This window comes from Trichogramma pretiosum, unplaced genomic scaffold (assembly GCF_000599845.2).
Source record: "Trichogramma pretiosum strain Unisexual culture from Peru unplaced genomic scaffold, Tpre_2.0 scaffold26, whole genome shotgun sequence".
In the NCBI taxonomy this organism is placed as follows: domain Eukaryota; kingdom Metazoa; phylum Arthropoda; class Insecta; order Hymenoptera; family Trichogrammatidae; genus Trichogramma; species Trichogramma pretiosum.
The window spans coordinates 1,307,740-1,325,748 of NW_019641640.1; the positions used below are offsets into that span (position 1 = coordinate 1,307,740).

General features: G+C 36.4%; 4 protein-coding genes across 6 annotated transcripts; 1 reads left to right on the plus strand and 3 right to left on the minus strand.

Annotated features, from left to right (window-relative positions):
• Positions 1–31: 31 nt before the first annotated feature.
• Positions 32–2,028, minus strand: LOC106652585 (40S ribosomal protein S3a). Its single transcript, XM_014371618.2, has 5 exons — positions 1,920–2,028; positions 1,228–1,331; positions 790–1,112; positions 402–563; positions 32–269 (listed from the first exon to the last, which is right to left on the minus strand). Exons 1-5 carry the CDS (start codon positions 1,979–1,981, stop codon positions 120–122), a joined length of 801 nt encoding a protein of 266 aa, XP_014227104.2. The 5' UTR covers positions 1,982–2,028; the 3' UTR covers positions 32–119.
• A 444-nt stretch (positions 2,029–2,472) lies between these two features.
• On the minus strand, positions 2,473–4,350 carry LOC106652554 (odorant receptor 9a-like). 2 transcript variants are annotated; one of them, XM_014371565.1, is made up of 9 exons: positions 4,187–4,350; positions 3,971–4,102; positions 3,792–3,909; positions 3,381–3,645; positions 3,198–3,317; positions 3,045–3,135; positions 2,846–2,982; positions 2,640–2,772; positions 2,473–2,567 (listed from the first exon to the last, which is right to left on the minus strand). In XM_014371565.1, exons 1-9 carry the CDS (start codon positions 4,337–4,339, stop codon positions 2,514–2,516), a joined length of 1,203 nt encoding a protein of 400 aa, XP_014227051.1. In that variant the 5' UTR covers positions 4,340–4,350; the 3' UTR covers positions 2,473–2,513. The 2 variants fall into 2 exon arrangements, with proteins under 2 accessions (XP_014227051.1, XP_023315402.1); XM_023459634.1 differs by lacking the exon at positions 3,198–3,317.
• Positions 4,351–5,024: 674 nt separating this feature from the next.
• LOC106652638 (transmembrane protein 185A) lies at positions 5,025–7,698 on the plus strand. Its single transcript, XM_014371710.2, has 5 exons — positions 5,025–5,468; positions 5,837–6,182; positions 6,254–6,553; positions 6,644–6,767; positions 6,836–7,698. The coding sequence occupies exons 1-5, from the start codon at positions 5,431–5,433 to the stop codon at positions 7,042–7,044; spliced, it is 1,017 nt and encodes a 338-aa protein (XP_014227196.1). The 5' UTR covers positions 5,025–5,430; the 3' UTR covers positions 7,045–7,698.
• A 493-nt stretch (positions 7,699–8,191) lies between these two features.
• LOC106652639 (F-box/LRR-repeat protein 3-like) lies at positions 8,192–14,926 on the minus strand. Of its 2 annotated transcripts, none has more exons than XM_014371712.2 (6): positions 14,435–14,926; positions 12,337–12,652; positions 9,663–9,851; positions 9,356–9,581; positions 9,014–9,259; positions 8,192–8,898 (listed from the first exon to the last, which is right to left on the minus strand). In XM_014371712.2, the coding sequence occupies exons 3-6, from the start codon at positions 9,841–9,843 to the stop codon at positions 8,727–8,729; spliced, it is 825 nt and encodes a 274-aa protein (XP_014227198.1). In that variant the 5' UTR covers positions 9,844–9,851; positions 12,337–12,652; positions 14,435–14,926; the 3' UTR covers positions 8,192–8,726. The 2 variants fall into 2 exon arrangements, with proteins under 2 accessions (XP_014227198.1, XP_014227197.1); XM_014371711.2 differs by having other exon boundaries at positions 9,663–9,918.
• Between the last annotated feature and the right edge of the window lie 3,083 nt (positions 14,927–18,009).

The window sequence follows — 18,009 nt, forward strand, 5'->3', positions numbered from 1 at the left end:
GGTTTGAATAAAAAATTTAAAAATGCAAAAATTGGCGTTTTTAATAAAAACAATTTTTTTTTATTTTTTACAAGATTGTAAAACGTTACAATTTTTTTTCCTATTTGTCACCCATTCACTTAAACAGATTCTTGTACTGGTGGTTCATAACCTTCTGGTCGGTCTACTTTGGTACCAGACTCACTAACTTCTCCTCCTTTGCTACTGCCATCTCCATGGAGCTCAAGCAATTTGCTAAGTTCAAATCGTGGCTTCTTCAATACCTTGACCTAGAAAAATGAAAATCATGAGTATTTTTTCATTTTTATATAAAAAATTATGAGTTTTAACTTTTATTGGTTTGATTGACTCTAAATAATTTCAATATTTACAACTAGAACTTAAAATAGAATATAACTTACTTTACGGATGTACACGTCGTGGAGTGGGTAGATACCTTGAGTGGCTTTTTCAATATCCTTAGCCATGGCATCAGGAAGGAGCTTGCTGACAACTCCTTTAAGATCGCTCTTGGAGACATCATCGGTGATGATCTCTACCATTTTTCTCCTGATGTTACGTACCTGACAATTGATAAAAATATTTAAATAAAAGATATAAAAAAAATTAAATAATGAAAAATTGTTTTAAATATCAACAAGGCTCCATAGAGGCGTAGAAAATATTTTACTCTGAGAGTAAGAGTAGTTGTTTGAGTACTGATATGAATCTTCAAGAACATCAAAGATTTTAAAGCATCGAAGTAGTGATAATGTCAACAGAGATTTGTAATAAAAATTTTAAATTTACCTGTGAGTGTTGGGCGTAGCAGGTTTTTCTTGAGGACTGAGGGTCCTTGTTTGTGAAACCAATACAGAATAAACGTAAACTGTATCCATCAGTGGTCTTAACATCTACGACAGCTTCGATAAGAGTCTGCCATTTCTTGACCATAGATCTCAACTTATCGGTAGTGAGATCCATGCCATGGAAGTTGGTAAGAACATTACGTCCTTGCACATCTTCTGCAATGAGTCTGAATTTTCTGAAAGATCTTTCAGCATCATTGTCACTTTGCAAGTCGGCCAAAGAAACTTCAAACACTCGGTGTCTGAGACCTTCCGAGGCAATCTCTGTAAAAAAGTACAAGATTAGTGAGTTTTGAATCATTGTAAAATGTTGCAATGTTGCAAATGATTCTTTCATCTAGTACAAGCAACAATTTAATATGAGAATTATAATACATACTCGTTCCCTGGGTTCTGTTTACCAAAGTCTTGCCGACTTGGCGAACAGTAAACATTGATGGTGCCTTCACATCATACCAATCTTTGCGGGTGAAGGGATCTACGCTGAAAAATTAAAATGTTTCATAAATAACTGAAGTTCATGATTTTTAAGATATAAGTATCTAGTTTCGTGATAAATTGTTGCAATACTCAATAACACCGCTCTTATAATTCAGAGCCACGTGGTAAGTGAAAGCCTTTACTCTGTGCAAAAAGAACTATCAAACGAACATATGATTATTCGCTTGCACATCGATTTGCACTTACAGCATTTATAGTTTACGTATCACGTTAGGTAGCCGATTCGCACGTGTAGCATTTTATTGTGCGTATCACATGTTAGGTAGCCGATTTGCAGGTTAGGCTGATTTAACCATCACCATGTTAGACCTTTAACAATGTATCAATTTTTCACAAATGCACTAATGCATTAATTAGTAGAGTTAATAAGTATCATAACTGATATTTAAGGTCAGATATTAAAAATTACTTTAGTGAACTTAGTTTTTAAGGTTGTGTATAACAGACACTTTGCGACCCGAACTTCATCAATTTTTATCACATACATCCAATACTTTTTTGGATACTATCGTGAAATACATAAAACTACAATAAACAAATAAGACGTAGTGCACAATATTAAAAACTTACATCTTCTTCTTGAGCCCTTTTTTGCCTCCTTTGGAGAGACCCTTGTTCTTGCCGACGGCCATCGTGTAGATCTTTACATCGAAAAAGAACCCGATGTTTCAATCTCCCACGTAGCCTAAATTAGACGGTCATGCGCGCTGCGCGCACAGTGATCGTAAAAGACGCGTCGCCAACAAATGCAACTCGTTGAGTTGCGAGCGAAAATTTGAATTTTTCATCCAAATAACTGTTACAAGTCATGTAATAAGTTAGATACGATTTGAGGATTTTTAAACATTGTTAATTAAAAAATTGAAGAAAAAATATTTTTTGCTCCATCAAAATTTTTTATTCAAGAAAAATAAATAGCTTTTGTAATGTAATGGTCCAAGTTATAAAAGGCAGGAGGATTTTTTAAGGTATTGTATGTTTAACTTTTCGCACATCATGTTTTCGAATAGTAAATGTTTTTTTATTTTGCTTTCCATGAATTTGTAAAAGAGAGGATGTATAAAAATTATATTGAAACAAAAATATATAAATGTAAGTAGTGTTTTCATAATTATTCACTGTGCATAATAATGCTTTTTTGATGTATGTATTTTTTCAATACTTTTAACTATTCATTGAATTTACAACGGTAAAATAGGAAAATGCTGTTCTGAGAATCTGAAAATAACGATACGTTAAAAATAGTTATCCAATTATGTAAAAGAGATATTTATGTATATAGACACTTACATTACTGCAGCTTGCAAAATTCATTTCTATCAAAGGGCCTGCTGTCAAACGACATGGTTTCAAACAACGAAGCATCATTACTTGTATCAAAAAACGTGTTTTTATTGGAAATTTGTGCCAACTGCTGTCATAACTAAAAACATTAATTAATCATAATAAAGAAATAAATTGAATTATTATGCAACTTATTTTCCTTTCAATTTTACATTGCTAGGAGAAGTTCTTCGCTGATATTCAGTAATTTTTGTCCCGGTAAATTCACAAAAAACATGTAAACGATAACGCCAAACCACAAAAACCAAATCCTCATAAAATTTAGTGGATTATTTACATTTTGAGATAACTATGAAAGAAAAAATTCTAAAACTATTTTTTTTTAAATTATCTTATTAAAAAATTACTTACAACATAAGTAAAAGCACTCAAGCCGGCAACAATTAATCCAGCGAGTAAAAAGAAGCACTCGTTGTAGGCACTTTGGATGAGGTTGGTAAATCTAAAAAATTTATATTTTTTGCTTTCAATAGAATAAAACATCAATAGAATAAAATACTTTACTCGAGAGATTTTTTGTGAGTTAGAATAATGTCGATCAAATATCTCTTGACGTCAAAGTGCAAATCAATTGAATTATTTACAGAACTATCGTATACGCGGCTTATTTCTTTGAGACGGTATCTAAAACCTCGTGAAAGAATTGATTAATTTAATCAAAACAAAACTTATCATATGCAAACTAACTTTATGATGTTGAATAATCCCAATACGTGTTGAACACAATTAACGAAAACCGAATCGATTGCAGTTGCAACGTAAACTGTCATTACACCAATAACCATAGTGTGCGTAAAAATGTAATAAAAATATTTTTCTTGATCCACAAAATATTCGGCATAAATGCATATTTGTTTTTGGTAAGTTTGATTTCCGGGCAGAACGTGATTCAGTAAAACTGGAACAAATGCAGTTATCGATACAAAGAATATTGCGCTGAGAACGACAAACCCTGAAAAAATAAATTTTATCCAGTATAACAACTATGTTATTTAAATTTAATTTTTACTTCTCTACAATATTCAAAAAAACTCTAATGCATTGTTAAAATTCAAGAATTCGATTAAGCGATTTAAATTTTGTGATAAACAAAGTAACCAGTATAAAAGATGGTCAATTGATGACCAACGGCAGCTGATTTTTCAAGAACGGCCTTTTCGTTTTTATCGGTGATTGTTTTCCAATCTTTCGAAATTTCTTCATACAGATATTTTAACTGAAATGAATGAATGTCGAGCACGTGAAAAATTTACATTAATCATTTCGAGCGCGATTACCTTATTTTCCGTGACCATTTGAGTTATAAGTTTCGATATTACTCCATGAAAATATATGAAGCCAGATAAGTTTTCAATGATTATTTCTGGATCTGGATCATCTGATCGAATTTCTTCAATACCCCGAATCATCTTCAACAATAGTACGTAAGTTACAAAACGAACTTGAATGGTACTACACATTTTCCTTGCGTCAATTTTTTGAATCATACACACCTGCGGTAGACTCATTGAATAGAAACCAACCATAATGAAGATTCTTTTGATAACTTTTGTTGATGTTGATTCATAAGGCCAAAGCGAAACTTGTTTCAGTAACGTCCTGTTGAGTCTAAAATATTTGTTATCAAACACTTCGTCAGGATTCATTTTATTTTGGCATATTACAAGTAAGAAGGAACATTTAATAATAAAAATAGTTGAACACTAAATCCATTTCTAATGCCTGATGGGGACTTTTTTATAAACAAAAAAATCTAAAGAACAAAATTTTCAAATTATCGTGAAGAAAGGTCACCTATGCGACCAAACAATAGTTTTACATAATTTTTTTTCGAGTCAATGAAATTGTAATTTTATTTAATTTCTTTGTTCAATTTATCGATTAATTCAATGTCCACGTTCTTGAATAATTTATACGATAATTTCGTCTGTAATTTAATTTTTTCCGCTATGGATAGTTCTGGCATTAGTTGAGCGTTTTATCTTTAATCATCAATAATTTTGTTGACTTTTCTGGTAATATTTCGACCAAATCAAATTCAGTATAATTTCATTATTTTAGAAAAATTGTATCGAATACAATTTTTTAATTTATTTTCATTGTAAATTAAGCGAGTCAGTTTTCGACGAAAAAAAAGGATCAAACTCAACACGATGACCAGTACTTTACTCCCGAACAGGAAAGAATCATTGTTCGTATCTTTTTTGCATGCAGAGGACTTTTAAGACGTTTCATACGCTGAGAATGCCAATAATACGCTTATCAGCTACCGTGACGAAAATTTACGTCACAGAATGCTGATTTGCAAACGCACACGCCGTTCCGCACTGTGCACCAGCTGAAGCTCAGAAAACTTTAAGTTTCGTCGTGATTTATTATTAAACCTCATTATCGGGCTGCTGGGCAAACAGTCGATGTTCAACAAGCAAAATGATCGCGAATGTCTCGTAGTTAATAAGAACAACGAATTTCTCGATACTCGCAGATTGAACACAAGCGTAAATTAACGTTTTTTAAGCCCAATGACGACATTACCGTGGTGGATCATTCATTTGGCAGTGCGAAGTGTCGTAATGTAACAGTGGAAATGGTTATAAACATGTCTTTTGCAGCTTATTTTCGTTTTTAGTCCGAATGAGCTGCCCCCTCGATCAGCAGGAATTTAGACCCCTGCAGTTTTGTTGTAGTATTTATGTTGTTATTGGTGGTCCATTTATAGCTTCTGAAACAAATCATCATGAATCTGCAAACGATTTTTCAAGATTTCAATCCAAGGTTCTTTCTGAGTTTATTTTCATCCTGTCATTTTCACACTTCAACTTGAATACCTTTAAAGTTTTCTTTGTTTATTTTCAATTTTTTTTCACTATCTGTACTGTACAGTTAACTTGTTATACTTTTAGCTAACAACTCTTGCTTCTAACCTTGATAAATTATACTATTATTTTGACTTAATAGAATATTCTTTTGATAATTGACATAAAAAAGATAATAAGAAAAAGTATGTACTGCTTTAACTAGCCTTCCAACTAATTATTTATGTTTTATTACTTGACTCAAAAAAACAACTTGTTGAATATTTTAATCAGTAATGAAGTCAATAATTTATCAACATGCTTAACTAATTTCATTTCATTTTACAGCAAATTCCTGGTTCATACATGTTTGATGATTTTTACTGCCTTGTTTGCCCTGAGACTTGACGGTTTTATTGAATGGAATTATTGGACAGTATTTACACCAATATGGTTTTGGAAGGGTATGGTTATTCTTGGTGCATCAGTTGGTAGTTATGTATGGTGGAGACATCCACACTCACGATTAGAAGGAGATGCTTACGTTCATTACAAAGCAATGCTCATAACATTAGCATTACACTTAATTTTATTAATGTTTGAGCTGTTAGTATGTGATAAATTAGAGTCAGAACGTCACTTATGGATTCTTGTTTTTATACCATTAATTTTTATCTCTATTGTATCAATAGCGGTGAGTTATTTACATAAGTTTACAAAATATTTATTATTTACTTACTAATAAAAGTATTTGAATTATTGCAGGTTTGCATTTGGGCTGTTAAACATGATAGGTCGTTTGAGCTAGAACTATTTTGCGCTGTAAATGTTTTGCAGTTCATATTTCTTGCTCTTAGATTAGACGAGTTTGTTACATGGAGTTGGGAAGTAGTGTTTGTGCCTTTGTGGGCACTTTTATGTTTATCTCTTGTTGCAGTTTTATATGCTATCGTGTTTGCTGCTGTTTTATTAAGAACTCCACAAATTAATGCTAGACAGAGAAGAACTTCACTGAATTCTGCTTTAGCTTATACATCTTTGGTTGTACCAATATTAGTGTTTCAGGTAATATTCATATTGATATTTAAATTTGATGTAAAGAAATGTTGAGAGTAAGATTTATTAAACTTTTCAATTCAATGATCTTTTATACAGGTTTTGTTGGCAAATAAATTAGATGGAGATATCAACCTGAATTTTACTACAGTAGCAGCACCATTGTTATTTTCTCATGTGACTTTAATTATCATGTCATTTGGGGCCAAAGGAGGCAATAAATGTAAATAACTTGAATTATTCTTTAATTTTTATAAAATATAATATGTAATAAATTAAAACATTTTTTAGGGTGGTTTGGAATAAGAAAAGACTTCAGTCATTTTCTACTTGGTCTCTGTCCAATATTACAGGAGTACGGTAATATTTCCTATCAACCAAGAAGTGCACAAGATCAATCTCCAGAATCAGTAGCTTTTGATAAAAACGAAAAAAATATTAAAAAGATTGATTTGACAAAACCAGTTGAACCCATAATTGCTATAGACATACCTGATTGATGCCCTGCTCAATGGTTATGCAATATATTAAATTATTCAAATAATGCTTTTTTTTTAAAGGCATTTTTAAAATTGAAGACTACAAATAATTTTGAATCAACAAATTTAACATTTTTGCAAAGGTCAATCAAATCAATCTGATAACATAAGTTGTTATTGTGATTATTTACTTGGTCATAATTTATTTTTATTACGATGCAATGATCGTCTATAATAACAAGACTATTTTCTATTTTAATATAATTTATTTATTGATTGTAAGTTTAATCAGTACAATTAAGATATTTTATTAATATTTATACTCGATACGTTAAATTTATTATGAAAGAGACTAAAATTGTGTTAAAAATATTGTTAGTTCAAATAATAATTAATGCAAGTTCCTTATACACAGATCAATAATATGAATTGGCGAATATTCAAATCTATAACTATGCCATTGTGATGAACTTAAATGTACATTTGTAGAATAATTGCGTGAATCTTCAACAGTTCAACATTTACAATGATATATTATATCGTATATTAAAAACTAATGAGGAATGCTGGTTATGTTATGTTACATACATTCATTTGAGTTATTTTCATTTACTTGAAAAGATATGAAAATACTTCAATAATGTATTATGTTATATTTAATCTTCCATGAAAGTTGAAATTTATTTATCAGACTTATTTTTTTAATGCAAAATATATGAAACACTTTACACAAAATTATCAATTTTTTAAAAATTATGTAGCTATCAAATTGTTTTGTAGTTCAAAAAACGTAACTTGAAGCATGGTACTAGATTTTTTGATTGTATAGATTATATTTTACTTATTAATCAAACAATTCTTGTTTAAAAATCAGAATATTGATGAGTTATATAGAGTGCATGTTTGTGGAGTAATACTTAAGATAATTTGGACTATTGTAATATGTTAATCGTCTTTATTGTGCCATCGTGTGTTAGTAGATTTTTTAAAATTAGACATCCTATATTTATTGTTTTATCATTGCCAAAAAATTAAAAAATTTTCATTATAATTGGCTATTGAAATACAAGACCAAATTCGACTGGAAGTTCAATAAGTTTATTAGACTTTAACTAAGATGTAAAAAAATTGTTGGAACGTGTCTGGCAAAATTAACAAAAGCACGATATTGGATGTTTAATTGCGTTCTATTTGATAAAAAATGCTGTACAAATCTCGTTGCATCGTGTTACTATATAAATATTTAATATTCGAAATTCTAATAATATATATTACACATATCGATAGTAAACTACAATAGCTCATTAGTAAAATTTCAGAAACGAAGCAATGTAATTTTATTTTATATGAAAAAGGGGTATACGATGTTCGTTTAGCATAGTAGTACAATACAAAAGAATAAAATTTATATTTTGGTATCAAAAGTGTATTTTTTATAATTAAATTGTATAACACGTAATTTCCATTCTTAATACTAGAAAGACTTAGCGGATTAAAATCAATTCGGAGTCGAATCCTGAATCATCGAACTCGTTCATAATTCGTTTCAAAAGTTTTCACGACGATAAACAAACCACTAGCTTCGTTTACGGACGCCTAGTCGGCAAACTTCTTGCGCAGCACTCGTATACCGTTGAATAATTTTGCGCTGCACACAATGTTGTATGATATCGCAGCATAAACAACTCGAAGCGACGCAGAATTCACCAGTAGGGCACGTAGTTGGGCTGCCACGGTCTTCCCAAGAGTGCCGAGACCCTGGCGGCAACTTTGTCGACGTCATAATCCGAGTCCTCGATGAGCGACGTGTCGGAGACGTACAAAACCTGCAGGTGCTCGCGGCAAATGGCGACGAACTCGACGAACGCGGAGCAGCTGGAAAAACGAGCGCATACGTCGATTACGAAATCATCGCCATCATCGTAATCAGATCGTCATTACGGATCGGAGAAAAAGTTTTATAATATAGAAATCAATAGGGCATAGTTACGTGATCTCGCAGTCGCCGAGTCCAAGGGCGGTGAGCTTGGGGCAGCCCCGGGCTATGCTGAGCAGGGCGCAGTCGGCGGTCTCGGGCCCGTAGGCCCCGACGACGAGCTCGCCGAGGCGGGGGCAGCGCTCGCCCACCCGGGCTATCGCCGAGCTCGGCGCCTCCTCGCCGAAGTACAGGTGCGTCAGCGGCACGTAGCTCTGCAGCAGCGCCTCGTAATCCTTGACCTCGGTCAAGTACGCCAAACTGCGCGCAATCGGATACGAATTAATAATTATTGCGTAAGCTCGGCGGATAATTGCGAATCCTTCGCAGAATGAAAATCGCTTTGTCAAGACTCACAGGATGAAGTTGATGTTGGAGAAGTGGGTGGCGAAGGCGCACCAAGCCTCGCAACTGACGGTCGACGCGGGTTTCGCGTCCGGGTGAGCCTCGACGCGCAGAGTGTCCAGCTGCAGCAGCGAACTCTTGTTGCTACTTAGTGCCTCGAGAAGCTCCTCGCTGAGAAACGAATAGGACAGGGAGAGCTCGCGCAAACCCTCGCAGTGATTCATCAGCGTCAAGATACCTGCCAGGATGCATCAAGTGATGTAACGATTCACTTCCCTCGCAAGAACAAGCAATAAGTGTATAATTCACTTTGTCCTACCTTTTGTCGAGAGTCGCGACGTGTTTTTGTGAACGTGGGCCAGCTGCAGGGTGGACGACTCGTTGGCCGCCGAAACGGCGAAGAACGGCTCGTCCAGGCAGAGGGAGTCGAGCAGGCGCGACGTCGTGCGATCGCTCTCGTCGTCGGCGTACTTGTTGTCCTCGTCCTCGTCGTCGTTCATGTTCAAGGCTGTGGAAAATCGATCGCTGTCAACGTCAACGAATTTCGATTGGTCCTCGTTTATAAACGCGACCATCTGCGTGTTCATAGGGATGAGAGAAGATTTTTTGTTCACATTACTATTTTGGCGAGTTTTATGGAAATATTTCGTTTACAAAAAAAAAAAAATAAATAAATTATATCAAGCGTCATATTAATACTTGGGGATGGACTGCGTCATTTTTATCGGCATCGATGCCACCGAAACTGTTGGTGCTATTATTAATCGTTGGTATCTCGAGAGCCAAACCGGAACAGAACATTTTGTGAGCGAGGGAGGATTTTTGCTCGCGAAAAGCCGCGTGAGGCCCCGCACGAGCGCCGCGATCTTGTCTATTTTACAGGCCCAATGAAACTGACGATTCTCAAGCACGGCGTTAATGCGAATGCAATCGTATATAGAACTAGAAAACGCTGGGTTGGGGTAGCAACGCGACTCGGTACAGTATAGAAAGGATAAATTGCCAGGATATAGCCATAAGGTAAATTGATCCTTCTACTTCTCTTTGCCCTCCCTCTCTCTTTCTCTTCAATGTTGTTAAAATAATACAACCGATGGCTGGTGGTCTCGTGTGAGCCACAGCACGTGACACGTGACCGTGTGTACATGTACCAATACGCAGCAAAGATCGAGATATTGCGCTTTGGGTCAAGCACGTTTGGTTTTTTTATTAGTTTTTTTTTTTTTTTTTTTTTGGAGAACGGAATCGAGTGTAAACACTGCGCTCACGTTGCCGTGCGTATGTTATATATTTCTTAATCTGCTTTGTGCTGGAATAGCGTTTACGATGTATAGACATTGAATTGCTCGTTTCGACTTGCACTCGAACTTGCAGGTAAAATTGTCTATCGAAGATTTAGAAATCAATTTAGATACGTTAATTTATGATGTCAAAGCGCAGATTAATCATGATATTCAATTTATTTTTAAAGACATTGAATTGAAGATAATTATTTATATGCAGAACTATAAAACTTCACTTGCGGGAACGATCCCGAAACAAAGTGACATCTAGTAGTGAATGACCACAACTCGATCGTAATATCGTCCCATTTTTCAGCGAGTAAGCAGTTTTGAACGATAATAATGAACTACAAAAATGACATGAATAATATGGACATGCATTCGATAAGTGCAATCAAACACTGTTCTTATTTGCGTTGTATCTTTTTGATTTTAATCGGCATAGACAATTACGAATCGCGCAAAACAGCGAAAGATGTACTTTTCCCAATTATTGTTATGATCCACAATAGCATCATCGGTATCAAAGGAAAAGTTGATGCAATGCAAAAAAGCTCTGATTCTTCGATCGCAGAGTATTCATCGGATTTTATATTTTCAATCTCGACTTGGGCAATCGAAAATTCGAATAAAATAAAGTCGACAAAAAAACATTATCCATGGAAGCTCCATTGAATCGTCGAACTCACAAGCTCCAACATTTTCATATCGTAATTGATAAAGTGGCATGGAACAAGGATTATGCGTACGGACGATCGCGAGAGCGTAGGAGCGTGCGAGCTCGATAAACGTCACGAGCCGCGTACGTGCATATGATGGACGGCTGCCAAGGCCTCATGCCGGCCGATGAAAAATCATCCCTCGCGACGCGGCTACACGATGGCTGCGTTGCGCAATGCTCATTGATAATAAGCTCGTGTGTGCAATCGATGCAAGTACTGCCCGGCACGTACTACACTGTATGCTACATATATATATGCTATGCGCGATTGTCATAATACTTTAAGCGCATAATGAGCACGCGGGCTTGGTAAAGCTTTGTAAAGCCGCGCGCGAATCGATTCCTCGCCTCGCCGAGAGAGAACGTCGAGAGTGTAAGAGAGAGAGAGCCGGTCAAGTGCAGCGAACGGCGCCTACGTTCGCTGATCGACTCTGCACATGACGCTCGAAGCATATTGTATATAATATACATCGGTGCAGCGCGAAATCCCACAAGTCGTAATAGTGGTAGTCTCGATCGCGGGGAATTTTATAATTCGTGTATAGTTTTGCCGGGGGGAGGCACGTGATTGCAGCGCGCCTCTGTGTGTGTACGCACGATAAGATCGAGGCCTGGCGCTCGGTATTTAGGGCATTGGTGCAGTAGTATTAAGTACGGCGGGCGGGCAAGGCGAAAAAGTAAAAGTAAAAGGGGCAAACGCGTGCAACTAATACACATAGCGATAACGTACGAGGCGGATTATGGTGCCTATGTAGACTGGCACGTTTTTCATCCATTCACCTGTACGTGTATTGTACTCCGCAGCACGCGAGAACGCGTAAATGCAGTCACGTGAATATTCGCGGCATTGATTACAAGCGATTAAATTGCCTTTTCCCCAATCACGAATCGGTATGGTGCAGTTTCATCGATTCGTCGCTTGTTCGATTTGACGATTGCACAGCCACACGGCTTCGAATTCGTACATTTCGTTCTATGCTCTAAATTACCTCGAAGGGGAATCTCGGTTGCTCCAATTGTTTTTTTTTATTTTCCGTTTTATGTTGTCTATGCGCTCGACACAAGGCAAACTTCCTACGGTGGATCTATTTTGGCCAGCGATATGCAGTTGAAGCGTCTGATGTTGCAAGAAACGATTGGAAGAATCTTACGACCCATTCGTCGAGTCCTTGATAAAGCCGAGTCAGTAGAGTCCGATACGGTCCCTTTATTTTCCAATTTGTTCTGCCTTATTTGACTGAGAAACTTATAAGAACGAACTCGGGCTCTTCTTAAATTTTGACGAAATTTTTGTCCATCCTTGATCTGTAATTAAGTGGCATTATATTGTATAGTTATATATATTTATGAGCATTTAAAAATCATCGTAATCAAACGTCTTAAAAGAAAGAGAGTTCAATTAAACGATGTTTGAATGTATTTTCTGTGCCTTAGAAATAAATATGGTGAGACGTTGTTAACGATCGTTGCCAATGCCGCTAAAATGGAACAATTTTAGGAAATCAGAGTCAGTTCGTCCAGATAGCGCGCGTCGTTTAATTAACGAAAAAATTTTCCAGTCGCGCGTTGCATTATCGGACGAAATCCGCGCGCGTCAATCGAGTCAAAACAAAAACACATCTGCTCCAACGACGTCGCGCAAAGCAGCTGCAGCACGAGAGCTCGAAAAACGTACATAGCAAAATAGATATCTATATGGTACATAAGTGCGGCGGCGGCGGCGGCCCGATAAGACGACGTAGTACATTGCTCGAAACGAGCTCCAAAGGCGTGTCGCGGCAGCTCCATATATATCGCAATAACATAGCAGCTCGGAGTAGTCGCGAGTTGTGCAAAGGAGTAAGTTAGCGCGGATCGCGTGCGCGCGCGGGGGGATCCCAGAGGCAGCGGCGGGCCACGTGCGGCACTGGTCTCGTGCACGGAGGCTTCAAGTCGCGACTCTGGCCGGCCGATTCCCGCTCACTCGGCAGCATAGCACTATATAGCAATAATATGTACAATACGCACGAGCAAAGGAGAGTGGCATTACACTCGTGCTGCTGCTGTTGCAGCTCTCGATACGAGTGAGCAAGAAATATGCATGCAGGCGAGCAGCGGTGGGGGAGAAGATTTGCAAAGCTTATATAGCACTGCACTTTGAGCCACGATCGCGACGCAGTGTATCGGCTTTTTGGCATATATATAAGGCAGAGGCTTCGATATCTCGAGGCTCAATGCTGCGTTTACTCGCGTACACAGCAGCATCGTCGCGAGCGATCGTAATCTCGACGTTTGTATGCTCGCCGAATTCAAATGCAAATTTCTTACGCGTCTCTTTTGCGAAATTAACGCAAAAAATTATTAGCCTTTTTGGAATCGGGAAATACCCGATCGATTATTATGGCTCGCGCGACGACGTGCTATATAGTGACGCGATGATGCTCACGCATATTATGCGTGCGTATCAACGAACTAATCTCCCTGAAATCGGATTATTGCGCGACTCGTGTACTCTCTGTGTAGGATGCATATCGCGTGCGGATCGTTGCGAGCAGCGCGTCGCGTACACGTAGTTTTCCACTGGTCGCGTCGCGATTATTACCAATTGTACTTTTGCGTGTGACGCTCGCATGCATAATGTGCCGGGGAACGATCGATACACACTGCGTCGCGTCGCGCGTGAGACATATCCGACGAGCTTATGCGTGTACTCGTGTTTGTTTTGCAAAGCTAGATAAACTGCAACGTCACAATTTCGTTGCGCTCGACTCGATACAAATAGATTCGGGCCTGAAATTTGGTGGAGATTATAAATGTGGGTCGCGTTCAAATTGATTTTTCGTATTATACGATGAACTTGAGCCGCGTGAACCTTAGCAATAACGATGACAAACGTTCGTGCAAGTCAACGATTATTACGTTGCTTCTAATTGTCGTGATATTTCTATTCGAATGGTTCGTCTACTGTGTACACTGCATTGATTGTCACGAACGCCCAATTCGTACAATATCTTACGATCCACATTTAAAGCAATCACGATTACTCATGTAGCGATGTTAATTTAGCACTTGTTTTGATAATAAAAGTAAATTGTATACATCACGTACGTTTCCGTTTTTTGTGAGATCTGCTACTGATAATAATCTATGCGCAGCTTTTATACTCTCGAATCTATATATGAGCCGGTCAAATGTTCATTTCAACGATGGCAGATCGTTACGTATTGTATACTCGTCGACTCAACTGGAGAGTGTGCGATTTTTTGTTTCTCTGTGCACATTCGTGTAAAACGATACCGAATGCGCTTTATTACATATGCACTTTTTTCGCAAGCGAAATCTTCGAGTCTCGCCGCGGGACTAGCTCTCTTTCGCAAACACTGTGCTGCAGTCACTGACTTCGGAACTGCGTCCGATTAAATTATTTATTATGCGACCGTATTAGTGATACGTTCGGTCGAATGGTTTCGATACCGTTGCAGTTAGACAATGGCAATTTTTTCGATATACGTAAGTGATGCGTCTCTGATGCAGTTCTGTATTATGATTAAGTGAGACACGCACTGACTCGACGACACGCGTCGACTGACTGTATCCTTGCGCGCCGCGACCGGCTCGATGCGCGACAGAACAGAGAGCCACCGCCGCATCGCATATATTGTGGGTCGGGACGTAGTGACGACGATGATCGACCGATGACGATTGCACCGCGCAGAAATGCAGCTGGACACAGTGCTGCATATATCTGTTTCTCGCGTACTTTTCGGTACCTATAATATTCATTACAGCAGCAACGTAGCTAAATATTTCAATGCGTCATAACTGAGTCGCGCCTTTTTTTCAATATTGGATTTCTTGCGCGTGTCCTTTTGCTTTTTGGTGTCATAGACGCACTTTTAATTAGTGTGATTTTTTTAAACTTCATTCGTTAGTTCATTCGATAAACAGAAAATTTCAAAAAATTCGTTTTGCTATAAAGGCGCTAAACGCATACGTATAAGCTGCATATTCTGTCAGCTAGTGCATACTCGTAATTTTCAAAATAGATTTTTGCGATAATTCTAGAAAAATAATTTTTTTTAAAAAGTTTGGAACACAAAAATGTTGTAAATGTCTTGGATGTTTTTGGAAAAAGTTCAATTTTTTATGCGGTGCATAAAATCACTTCTTGGTTAAACGATTTCTACAATTCGCAGCAAGTTTGGATGAAAAAACTATGGATTTTCGAGCGCTTCGTTTGACTATGAACTAGGGAATTATTTTTCTATTTAAAATTGTGAAAATAAATTTATATAAATATTAATGGATCAAATTTGTTTTTTTTTATATAATCATGAAAAATGTATAAATAATGTTTTCAATATAAAACCATGATGGTTTAATTATTAAAAAAGCTGTATCGAAAATGAAAAAAACTTTAGATCGCAGTGAAATTTTAACCAATAATAGTTCATGAAATTACAAGATTTTTGGTAAAAAAAATGTGGGGTTTCCGTGCAAATTCGGGGAATAATGAAATTCAAAGTTTTGGCTATTTAACATTGAATCAAATGGGAAGTGGCAGTTTTCATTGTACTGTGAGCTCAAATCACTTTAGAAGTTAATGAAATTAATTTGTGTTATAGGAAATTTCATTAGCTTTCGAATGAGATATTAAAAAATGTGTGTTTCCAGTCAAATGAAAAATGTATTATTTTTTGAAAAATGTTACCGTAGCCATACCGAGTCACACGACGTAAAATGTACAGCTCTACATGCAAATATGAGCAAGCTGCAGCAGACGCTGCTCTCTATAGTGCGCCGCGCAACGCACTGCGGCGCAGCGGAGGTGCACCTTCGCTACAGCCACCTTAAATGCAGCCGTACGTGTCTGACTTCGTGAAGCATTACCTCGTGTTTTCATCGACTCAACCAGCAGCAGTTGATGTATATTATTTTATATTGAAAACTTTATTTAAATCATTTATCATTGTTTACAGAAAAGTTAAAAAAAATTATTTAATTAAAATTTTTATAAATTTATGTTCACAATTTGAAATCACGCGCTTTCGACTGTTGCCACTCTTGAGAGCACTGAGCGGTGTAGTTTTGTGCTCATCTGACACAAGCTGTCTCTACTGCCCCACGTGTTTTTTTAGCCGCTTAGTTGTGCGGCTTGGAAAGTTTTCAAACAGTAAGATTTCTCTTTAGAGTAGAACAATACAGTCCGAGCGTTAAACCTTTAGCTTTACGGGCTTGAAGACCAACGTGGTGCCTGCAACGTACAATTATTTAGTTGTTGAGTATTACTTCTAGATTATCGAGTGAACATACAGTTATTCAAGTATAACGTCATGCATCCATCGAATCTAGCTCAGATGCACATGGGTCGGCCCCGTCATATTCCACTGCCGCCGATGCCCATGCGACCAATGAGGCCCTTCAGGAAGATCGAGATTTTACCTTACATTAGACCAACCCGCCCTCTGAAACAGAATGGAAACGGACCCAACAGCAACGACAATGAGAATCTCAAATTCGAGGTAAATTTCGTAAGCTGTTTTTGTTGCTTCAAATAAACTATCTAAGCATAGAATTTTACTTTTACAACTGTACTTTTAAATACCTAACAAAAAATAAAAATGTTGATATCAATCCTTTTTAGGCACACCTGCACAAAAATGATAAAGAATATAGAGCCCCTAATTCAGATACATTGCCAAATACTAGTATCTTAGAAGACGATACAAATACTCAAATGCAGCCAGATGAAAAATCGAAACAGCAGTTTTTGCAGTCAAGCAGCGATGAAAATGAACAATTTCATGTATCTGACGATAATGATAAAGTTTTTCCAGTAAAAATGACAAAACTTTCAGAAGTCCCAAAAATGTCAGATAACGTTGTGATAGAAAAACCAATAGAGACAAAATCTCTTGATTGGGTTGCTAATTGTAGTACTGAATCTGATGAATGTGAGTAATCAATTATTTTTAACCATTAAAATTAATAATTATTTTGAAATTAATTTTCAAATTCTTCAAAAATAAATTTTCATCTCCAGATGTACTACCTGAAGAAGTGCCTACAGTAAAATTAAACATTTCAACCAATTCAATCAAAAATAACTTGTCAAAGAATAGTAATGCATCTGAAGAAGTTACGCAGCCACAATCGAGTAACAATGATCCTGAATATAGCAATGGTCGATTAAGGTCATTTTATACAATGCCAGAAAGGGCATTACACCTCAAAAAGTTTTCTTATGAATTTTAGTTGTAAATTTATGTCTAGTGTTAAGTTTGAATATATATACAAAAACAATGTTTTTTGTAGTAACGATTTTAATATTAAATTAAAATCAAACCTTAAAAAGTCAAAATTGTGATCAACGTAGGTAGACATCAAGTTAATAAATTGTTATCAAGTTAGTGTTTCTCAGAGATTTCTAGTGTTTATACATTTAGTTTTGTTTATAAAATTTTATCTACTGTAAGAAAAAAACTTTTTTTACCGTTGTTGACATTGATAATAAATCATATTACATGAAAAGTTTATTGCAAATCTTTTATTGACAAAATACAACATAAAATAATTGAAATGAAACCAATATACAAGTATAAAATAAACTGGTCTACTTTATCTGTATAAGCAAAATTATAAAAACATGAGTATAAAATATTGCAACCTCTAGTTACAACAAT

Excerpts from the sequence above, each read along its gene's own strand:
- LOC106652585 (XM_014371618.2), bottom strand. The coding sequence starts at position 1,981 with ATGGCCGTCGGCAAGAACAAGGGTCTCTCCAAAGGAGGCAAAAAAGGG. Across the intron at positions 1,332-1,919 it reads AAAGGGCTCAAGAAGAAGAT|CGTAGATCCCTTCACCCGCA; the intron begins GTAAGTTTTTAA and ends TTAATTTTTCAG. Across the intron at positions 1,113-1,227 it reads AAACAGAACCCAGGGAACGA|AGATTGCCTCGGAAGGTCTC; the intron begins GTATGTATTATA and ends ACTTTTTTACAG.
- LOC106652554 (XM_014371565.1), bottom strand. The coding sequence starts at position 4,339 with ATGAATCCTGACGAAGTGTTTGATAACAAATATTTTAGACTCAACAGG. Across the intron at positions 3,646-3,791 it reads ATTGACCATCTTTTATACTG|GGTTTGTCGTTCTCAGCGCA; the intron begins GTTACTTTGTTT and ends TTATTTTTTCAG. Across the intron at positions 3,136-3,197 it reads ACTCACAAAAAATCTCTCGA|ATTTACCAACCTCATCCAAA; the intron begins GTAAAGTATTTT and ends TAAATTTTTTAG.
- LOC106652638 (XM_014371710.2), top strand. The coding sequence starts at position 5,431 with ATGAATCTGCAAACGATTTTTCAAGATTTCAATCCAAG. Across the intron at positions 5,469-5,836 it reads TTTCAAGATTTCAATCCAAG|CAAATTCCTGGTTCATACAT; the intron begins GTTCTTTCTGAG and ends TTCATTTTACAG. Across the intron at positions 6,554-6,643 it reads TACCAATATTAGTGTTTCAG|GTTTTGTTGGCAAATAAATT; the intron begins GTAATATTCATA and ends TCTTTTATACAG.
- LOC106652639 (XM_014371711.2), bottom strand. The coding sequence starts at position 9,918 with ATGGTCGCGTTTATAAACGAGGACCAATCGAAATTCGTTGACGTTGAC. Across the intron at positions 9,582-9,662 it reads GTCGCGACTCTCGACAAAAG|GTATCTTGACGCTGATGAAT; the intron begins GTAGGACAAAGT and ends GCATCCTGGCAG. Across the intron at positions 8,899-9,013 it reads CTCGGCGACTGCGAGATCAC|CTGCTCCGCGTTCGTCGAGT; the intron begins GTAACTATGCCC and ends TCGTTTTTCCAG.